This window comes from Rosa chinensis, chromosome 2 (assembly GCF_002994745.2).
Source record: "Rosa chinensis cultivar Old Blush chromosome 2, RchiOBHm-V2, whole genome shotgun sequence".
NCBI lineage: Eukaryota > Viridiplantae > Streptophyta > Magnoliopsida > Rosales > Rosaceae > Rosa > Rosa chinensis.
Window position 1 is genome coordinate 24,457,141 of NC_037089.1, and position 9,464 is coordinate 24,466,604.

Sequence of the window (9,464 nt, forward strand, 5' to 3'; positions counted from 1 at the left end):
ATTCTTCCCACTGACATTTTGCCGAGAATGGCGTCAATCAAGAAAGGATCGTCATGGGGCAGATGTAATCCGCGTTCCTCCTCCTCTGAGAAGGTAATAGTCTCCCAACCAGCCCTTGGGAGTTTGGCGGATCTTTCGTAGCGGATGTTGCAGACTTCCTTTGGGTGATTAGCTCGCGCATAACGCTTTCTAGCTCTGTGAGACATGTTGGTGATTAGAGCACCTCCGTCGATGGTGTTGATGCGGCCCGTGGGCTTAATGTCGGCGATCACAGGTGGCGGTTGGCGCACCTTGAACTGTTCAAGCTTGCCATCACGGTACAAGGTCTCAATGGTTGTTTTGAGGGTGTTGCAGCTGTTGGTATTGTGACCGCTGTCCTAGTGGTATTTGCACCACCTGCCGGTGTTTCTTGGCTTTCCCGTTTCTGATCCTTGCACTGATTGTATATTTCTTCATACGAGGCCGTGAGGACTGTAAACACTGCATACCGCTGGGAAGACTCCGTATGTTTGTTGCGGTTGTCCCTATGGGATGGGTGGTTCCCCTTGTAGTGTTGGTCCTTCTGTCGCTTGTTCTGGTACTGGCCCTGCTGCCACTCCCTTTTCTTGTCAGTTGGCAGTGTGTTGGAGGTTTCGTTAGCGGTCTCCTGCTGACTGGAGGAGGGCTGTACCGACTTTGCCAATGCTGCTGGTAGCGGTGGGGTTTCTCCATATGTGATGAATTCTGCTTGGGCATGAATGACCGCCTCACTCATGAGGTGGTCGTATACCGCATTTGGATGATTGTAGTTGAGGTGATAGAGAAATGGCCCTTTGAGGAGTCCTTGCTTAAAAGCCGCCGAAGTCATTGTTTTATCAAGATCACGGCATTGAGATGCTGCCGCTCGCCACCTTGTGACGAACGCCTTCAGTGTCTCTTCCGTACCCTGCTTGACGTTGAACAATTGGCTTGTATTGTGGTGCCCGGCGGACAGTAGGATGAACCGGGAGAGGAAAGTGTGCGATAATGCCTGGAATGAGTCAATGGATCCCGGCGGGCATTTGAAGAACCAATTCATTGCCTCATTGTCTAGCGTTTCGCTGAACAAGTGGCATAGGGTGGCGTCATCGAATCCCTTGTTGTTGGTAACTTTCTTGAAGGTGTCCATATGGACGAAGGGATCAGTCTTACCGTTGTAATGTGACATTTTTGGAGTCTTTGCATACGCCGGTCTGACGGCCAGCAAAATTGCAGCGGTAAATGGTCCTAGCCTGGACTCGAAAAGTGGATTTGAAGTTGGTGCTGGGGTTCCTAATTCCTCCCGGATTAACCTTTGTTCCAATTGCTGCATCCTTTCCAGTATTTGAGCGGTTGCATCGCCGGCGGGGTCTAGCCTGGTACTCCGCTGAACTGATCCTCGCCTGGGAGCGGGTGGGTTTCCCTCTGTTCTTGCCCGAGGTCTTGAGCAGTGAGTGTGCAGTGATGACTCTGCCTCCTGTTCCAACATTAGCTGGGGTACAAGGGGTGGTCCCATTCCCGCTATCTCTGGTGGGTGCAGCGGGACCTGCATATGCACGACTGGTGCTGGTATCAATGCTCCTGTACCAGGTCGGCTGTGCCTGGTGCTTCGTGACTGCTTACTTCGTGCAGGGTTGGCGGTTGCCTCCAGCGTTCTCTTCAGCTCATCAAAGCGGGACACAAGCGTGGCCACTTGCTTTTGGGCCTCGGCCTTTTCCTTGCGTTCTTGTTCACGCTCTCTGTTCGCTTTGTGAAGATCCGCCAATGCCAGCTCATACAGAGAGGCAAGGTCTTGGCCTGGTGGGCGGCTGCTACTTGGGTTTGTCTCACCGCCGGGGTTGACCGGGGTGGTGAATAATGCGCGGTTAATGCCTACCACTGGGTTGGTGGGTTGGGGAATGGCGGACTGATCTGCCTGCTCGTCAGCGTCTTCCCCGCTACCGTTAGTCATGGTGGTGGTGGGGTGACCTTTTGTTCACGGGTTCCCACAGACGGCGCCAATGTTAATGCTCAAGTCCGGCGGTAGCCGATTCTTTGTTTAACGCGGGTCCAGTGGGCGGACCACTACTCCGAGGATTAGATGACTTCCGTTTACTGCAACACGAGAGACAGGGTGTCAGAGGGAGACCGCGTTGGACGGTCTTCACTTCTCCGATGCCTAAGTCAGTCACTGTATATGGGCAGCATAACAATAAATGAGTAGTAATTGCGTAATTAATGAGGAGAGAGGAGAGAACCTTTTATAGGTGAGGAAGAGGTTGATCTTCTTCTTGTTTTCGATGTGGGACTGATGTGCTTCGATTCCCAGCGTCTGGAGCCTCTGATGCCATCTTGACGCGGTGCGTGGTGACGCGTCAGCGGTGATCTGGGGGCGATCCAGGGCTCGAGCGGTAGCCCGCTTGGCCGTGCCTTCGCAGGTTACCCCCTTGGTGGGAGTCGGTACCTCTGGCGGTACCATGAGCGTGGCTCATTATAGCTAATTATGCTCGTTCTGGCACATGTAGGTACATTAATTAACTTGATGATCAATCAGTGCCATCAAATCCAAATGATCAATTAACAATCGAGGTAGCAGGTTGATATAAGTGATTCTATGTTAACTGGGGTGGGCCCAAAATGTCGATCAAATAGTGACCCAAGCCATGAGCAACTCCGGGAACAACATTTTACTCCTATAAAAAAAAAAAAAAAAAAAAAAAAACTCTGGGAGCATACACATTTAACTTGATTGACATTAAAGGTTTTTCCTTGACATTTTTATCTTTTTTTTAATCGAAGGAGGTCAGTCAATTTTATAATTCAGCAAGCAGTACCAGAAACGACACACCCCAGAGGGGCTGACAGAAAGAGCCATCCTTTAGGACATACAAATGACATATTCTAAAACAGAGCCTCGCACTCCCAGGTACACCCACCTTTTAAGGACAATTAAGCACATTTATTCTAACAAAACCTAGAAACTCATAAGCAAATAAAATAAATGTAACAACCGAGCAACTAGGTCCTGCGACCCAAGTAGGGAAAATTAAACATGGCTAGTAGGAAAGGATACCATAGCATATCCCCTACAACGCCTCCATTTTTTGGCATTTCCTCCAGCCCACGGGGAACCCAGCATCCAAACTCAGGCCCAAAAGCCCCAACAATAAGCCAAAGTCCACCCCAGGCCTAACAACCTGGAACCCAGCAGTAAACCCTAGCGTCCCTAGCCGCCAAGTAGTCTTCCCACGCGTCAGCCTCATCCACACCACTGCCGCAGCATAAGCCGTTGCCTCCACCGCATAGGTCCACCATCAGACCAGTCCGCGTCAGGATCAAATCCGACAAGGAAAAGAAAGCTCCACCACCCTCGTCAAAGTCCAAAACTAGTCCAACTGCAAGCATTGCTGACGAAGAAAAAAAGGGATTGCTCCCGATCCTTGCGTCCTCGAACACCAAAAACAACCGATCCCATTCGATCGGATTTGAGCACAAGTTGACCTGAATAACAGAGCCATCTTCAAATCTCCATCCAACACCCCCTATTCCAAAGTCAATAGCGATCTCCCAAGTCCAACCAGACGCAACAGCATAAGGGCCGGTCCTCGCATTATCACACCAACCCCGACTTAATCTCAGATCAAACCCAGAACCACCAGAGCTACCATCACCTCCAACAATTATAGCAAGCAGAAGAAGGCCAAGGCCTAGGATCAAGGGGTGCCATCAAAAACAACCGTCACCACCAAGAAATAGACCAAAAAGAGGTGAAAAGACACCCCTCCCCGTCAAAGGTAACGGACCACTACCAGCCAGAACTGGTCGCCGTCGAGAAGTCTCTCTTTTGAGAGTCATAATAAAGTGGCAGCCTTTGCCATTGATGAATTTCGGAACTTGACTATGGTTTTACTCGGTTCTTTTAAGTCTACATACTATACCAAATCATTTGGAAATAGAAAACTTCTTGACATTTTTATCTTAGATTAGCTTAATATAATGTTATTCTTTTGGACAATAAAACGAATCAAACTATCTGAAAATAAAACACTTCTTAAATTACTACGTACTTACTAGATTCGATAACACATTCAACTCTTTTGTTTTGTAGAAGTAAAACCTATCCTCAAACTTAAAGAACCGGCCGAATTTTCATTGTGTAATAGTGTATAATTAATACCCTAAACCCTAAGCTCGTAGTCAACTTAACTTGAGCTAAAACGGCATGATGTAAATGTAAATGTAATGAAATTATTGACTTTGTAGAAGTTTGTAGTTAATTAATCACATTCCATATTCCATAACGGACATGTCAGCCATTATTAACTAAGCCATACGCCATATGTAGGACAATACTGCTAATTCAGCTGAAAGTTTATCAAAACCAAACTTCTACTTTTAAACTTAGGAGTAGGCTGGAATGAACCAAAACATTTTTGCGCCAAAGTGGGCCCAATGACGCGGCCTCTTCTCCTCCACATAAAGTGCAGATATTTTGTTGACTGTTAACCTTGTGTTAACTGTAAATCTTGTGCTGTCATGGTAAAATGATGAGGAGTTTCTGGTATTTTGGCATCTGGGATGAGGCTAAAGAGAAGACAAGGTCAATCTTGAATCGACAAATATCTGGTTTGGCAGCTTCTTCATCAAAAACACAGAGAAGCGAGGACCTGGATGATCCCAGAGCTCCGCCACATCAACTAGGCCATACGGCATTCACGGCCCTGCTTTGATATTATAATCTGGGTTCTACATTGAAGTTTGGATGTATTCGAAAAAACTTGAATGTCACTCATTCATTTGAGAAGGGTATCTCTGCACTAGTCTATTATTTCAGGTCAATTGTTTTCCAGTTTTGGGGTTAGAAATCATGAGCATCAACCACTTGGTGGAAAAGAGAATGATAATAGAATGGTATAATAATGAATCATACGAAATAAACAAGAATCTATAACCAAAAAAAAGAAAAAGAAAAAGAAAAGACTCAGCAGCACGAGCTTTGTTGCTGGCATATTAGGAATTTAGGACTGTCATCGTTAATCACGGCAACCGCCACAACTATCTGCCTCGTTGAATAACAATTTGATTGTATACGATTGTGATTGACGACAGCAAAGCCCGGCCGATCTACTTCATTGGCAACAATGCGGGTTGGAAATTCGCCCTGTTTTGATACATCTAACCCTTTCTTCTTATTCTTACGGTAGCTCTGCTTTGTTTCCAGCTTTATGGTTTCTGAAGACTTGAACGAGCCAGAGACTTACCAAGTCTTCCAACCTTATCTCCTCGATGCACATGCCTTTCTCCTTCTCCCTTAAAAGCCCCTGTGGTAACTTAATCAATCACACTTTCATCTTCCCTGTCGTATGCGAGTTGATCGGGACAATTTCATGGTTGACCACACAGCGTCTCTTGGTCTACAAAAATTTTGGTTCATTCCAGACAACTCCTTAAACTTATCAGGCAGAATCAGAGGTGTTAATGTTTCTGTGTTAATCTACAGTTCTTATCAAAACCAAACTTCTAATTTTAAACTTATCGGGCAGAATCAGAGTGTTAATGATTCTGTATTTGTGGTTTGTTACTTTGTTTTCTTACTAGTTTCTGCAAAATTCATGATTTAGCCTAATCAATGAACAACAAAAGATCCCTAGCGGTTACAACAATAAGATCCCTCAATCCTGTTCATATCTAATTATTCTGACTCAATAGTACTCTTTTGTACTTTGATTTTGTATGCTAGCTATATGCTAGAAAACCCCATGGTAGCCTTTATTTGTAGAACATAAAAACTGCTAAGACAATATTAAGAGGATCAAAATTTGCCTCTATTTATAAAACATACATGTTACTGATACAGTACCAAGAGGATTGAGATTCCTGCTCCTAATAGACTAATCTCCCTAAATGTATAGGGAAATGAAAATTTTTGATTTTTCTGGAACTTGATACTGCGCAAACCTCTACTTAATCTTGACTTAAATTTGTCTCGAATGTTAACTCTTCAAAGTTCAAATGTATCAACAAGCCAAAAGCACAACATTTAGATACATAGATGACAACTCCTATATATATATACACACACACACACACACAGAGCAAGGTTCTAAAGAGGACGTCCGCAACCCAGAAAAAGTGCGGACGTCCAGGATTTCTCCGCGACCAAGCTCCGACGACTGCGCTCCTCTTGCCGGAAGGAGGCCAAGGGCATCCCAGACCAGTTTGCAGTGAAGACGAAGGTCAAAGAGATCGAGGTCGGAGGTCTGGGCTGTGTGGTTGACTGCAAAATGGTAATCCGATCAAGGTCGACTGGAAAGTGATAGCCGGCAGGTCCACCAGACTGCAAACTGGTCAGGGATGTTCGGAGGGTTCGTCCGACAACCGCAGCGCAGCCATCGTCGCCTTCTCTACGCCAGAGGAGGGACGTCCGCACTTTTTCTGGGTTGCGGATGTCCTCTTCAGGACCTTGCTCTGTGTGTGTGTGTGTATATAATTTTTTTTTTTTTTAAAGAAAACAACTCCTATATATTAAAGCCTCATGCATCACTACTAGAAAACCCCCCCATCACACACGGATGAAAATCCGTGTGAAATCATGGCATTCCATACGAATATCCGTGTGAAAACCTCAATACACACAGGTGCAACGACGAATATCCGTACGTATTGCTGGCGTTGCTAATGTATTTTCACACGGATTTACAAATCTGTGTGAATGCATTTGGTGGGTCCCACTTTAATTACAACTCCAGCAATTATATCTAATCACCAAAATAATCTGTGTGAATCTAATATATTTATTAAATTTAATTAAATAATTCACATATTTACATATTTCTTTTTTGGTCTATCAAATTATTGTCCTTTTTTTTATTTATTTTAGCTTTTTTTGTTTGTCAGATGAACGCCAAAGCCTCCAATCCTCCACCATAAGCACAGATTCACCCCTCAAGCACCCACTACAGCCACCACGAAGGAAGCGGCCTTTTAATTCTCAATACCACCAAATTAAGACCCCCAACGCCCTTCAAATGATTCGTGAAGGAATCGTAAAAGACCTAGAAACCAAAACAGTAGTTAAATCCATAAGCAGCTGAGATTGAATTTGAGAAACAATGAAGCAACAGAAACTGAGTTAAATCCATAAATCACACTAGCATTTCACAAAGCAATTCAAATCTCAACACGACGAAACAATGAAGCAACAACAACAACCAGCCATAACCGTTACCCCAGCAGGCCATCAATGCAATTCCGAACACCATCCCCTTCAGAGACCCCGAAATCAGCCCGATTTCCGCAGATTCCGATGACAACCTCCCTGAAACCAACCAAACACCACAAAATTCACCAAATCAAACCAAAATTCCACAAAAATTCCAACCAAATCCGCCACAATCAAACATATATCAGCTTTGTTGCCGGCGATAGATCTGAGAGAAAGACAGAGAGATTAGATTATAAGAGATAAATTTGAAATAAAAATTCGGGGAGAGAGAGAAAGAGGGAGGGAGAAGTACCGTGGTGTTCCGAGAGAGAGAGGAGCGAGATTTGCAGCTCTGGGCTTCTCGGCGACTTGGGGATTTTTGGAGCTGCATCTCGGCGACTTGGGGGTTTTTTTGGAGCTGCAGAAGCTAAAGTGAATGTACTGATCGAGGCGACTTGAGGAGGCTTGGGTTTTATATGGGGGAAGGGTACTGATGCCCTAGATAACAAAATGGGCCTTCAATTGTTGTAAATTTGAAATTCCTACCCCGATTTTTCACATTTTTTGGGCCACAAATTTTTAACTATTTTCATTTTTGTGATAAAATATAAAAATATATTTTAAAAAATTATCGCAATTCTCACTACAATTGTGACAAAATGATAAAATAAAATATAAAATATTTAAATAAATTTTGTAATTCTTTAGTATGGAGTTTTGATCTCCACTCCAAGTCCAAAATATATAGCATTAGATGCATCTAGCAAGACGAAGTAATTTATAGCTATGTCGAGATTCCCTTGAGAATGTAGTATACAAAGAATTCATGGAAAGAAAGTAATGAATTGGGATATTGGAATTTAAAAAGAGTTATCAAAAAGCCTTCACACGGATGTCTATGTGAAACAAAATATTTTCAGAATTAATTTGTTGTGTATAAACATGTTTATTAATTTTAAATAGTTAAGTTGTTTTTATTTTATTTTGAAATAAGATTCACACGGATTTTTTTCTGTATCAACTCTAATTCATATAGAAATCTGTGTGACTGTCTGACACAAATAAAATAATTTTTAAAACATTAATAAGACTTCAAACGGATATCTGTGTGTAACCACAATTTATACGGATATCTGTGTGAATTTTACACTGATTTCCGTGTGAATTTTTGCAGTCCCACTTTTAGTTTTCATTTCACATGGAAAACTGTGTGAATATAGTTTTACACATAAATATCAGTGTGTTTGCAGTGTTTTACACACAGAATCTTCTCCGTGTGAATATCTGTGTGAACCAAATCTGTGTGTGATGGGGGTTTTTCTATTAGTGCATCTTCAATCGTATCAACAAGCCAAAAGCAGAAGATTTAGATACATGGATGACAATTCCTACTAAAGCCTAATGCATGCGGGTTAATCATCTTTTTAACAGTATATATTTTGAAGATGCTTGATTCATGTTCACTGATTTGTGGTTTGTCAAATCGATCGGTTCTTACGCATGTTGAATTTCTAAATCAATGACCTTAAATGTTACTAAATTTGTTAACAAAACAGAGAGCGTCAAACTAGAAAATAAGAATTTAATTTATTCAGTTTCTTACAATATCTTATCATAGACTAGCTAACTTGATGTGATATGTGGAAATCACTGTTCTCAAATAATAAGTATTTATTGAATTATTTATGGTTCACCATCATATGCATGTAGATAATACTAAATGAATGGTTTTGCCCATGATGAAGTGATTTATTTCACATATATCAACGTGTGCACTGTGAAGATATCCGTAGTGTATGTTTCAAACTTCCAATATTAATTCAGCACTTCACTATACGTGCGTGGCCTATTTCAATCTAGAAGCAAGAATACATGTCGATTATGTGCTTCAGAAGCCGTACTTGTTCTCCAACGTGACTTATTCGATTAGGGTTGTTCAGCAAGACTTGGCAAACAAAAGGCCACTTAGTTTCAACTATAATCCCTGGAATCCTTTGGACTTAGAGAACTAGGGTTGGAGAGAGTTAACGAAAGTTGTCAACATGTCCGGCGGCGCCCCCTCTTCAGCCGTGGCTCCCTGCTTCATCGACGAGTGGCAGGTGTTGCCGGACGAGATCTTGGGATCTCAGGGGTCCTACTCTGCTCTTCGTTTTGCTGGTCAAGGTTGGGTACTTTTCTTCGTTTCTCTTAGGTGGCGTCATCGGTGTGGAGGACGGATGGGTGGCGGTCGGCTTGGAGAAAGTGGCCAGAGGCCAGATCATGGCGACGGTATACCATGGATCGT

At 43.1% G+C, this 9,464-nt stretch overlaps 1 protein-coding gene across 1 annotated transcript; it reads right to left on the minus strand.

The window, feature by feature from the left end:
- Window positions 1–6,756: 6,756 nt before the first annotated feature.
- LOC112190549 lies at window positions 6,757–9,381 on the minus strand. Its single transcript, XM_040513316.1, has 4 exons — window positions 9,353–9,381; window positions 7,494–7,696; window positions 7,131–7,294; window positions 6,757–7,031 (listed from the first exon to the last, which is right to left on the minus strand). Exons 1-4 carry the CDS (start codon window positions 9,379–9,381, stop codon window positions 6,933–6,935), a joined length of 495 nt encoding a protein of 164 aa, XP_040369250.1. The 3' UTR covers window positions 6,757–6,932.
- Window positions 9,382–9,464: the final 83 nt, after the last annotated feature.

Excerpts from the sequence above, each read along its gene's own strand:
- LOC112190549 (XM_040513316.1), bottom strand. The coding sequence starts at position 9,381 with ATGACGCCACCTAAGAGAAACGAAGAAAA. Across the intron at positions 7,295-7,493 it reads CTCTCTCTCGGAACACCACG|GGAGGTTGTCATCGGAATCT; the intron begins GTACTTCTCCCT and ends GGTTGGTTTCAG. Across the intron at positions 7,032-7,130 it reads TTGAATTGCTTTGTGAAATG|GTCTTTTACGATTCCTTCAC; the intron begins CTAGTGTGATTT and ends TTTGGTTTCTAG.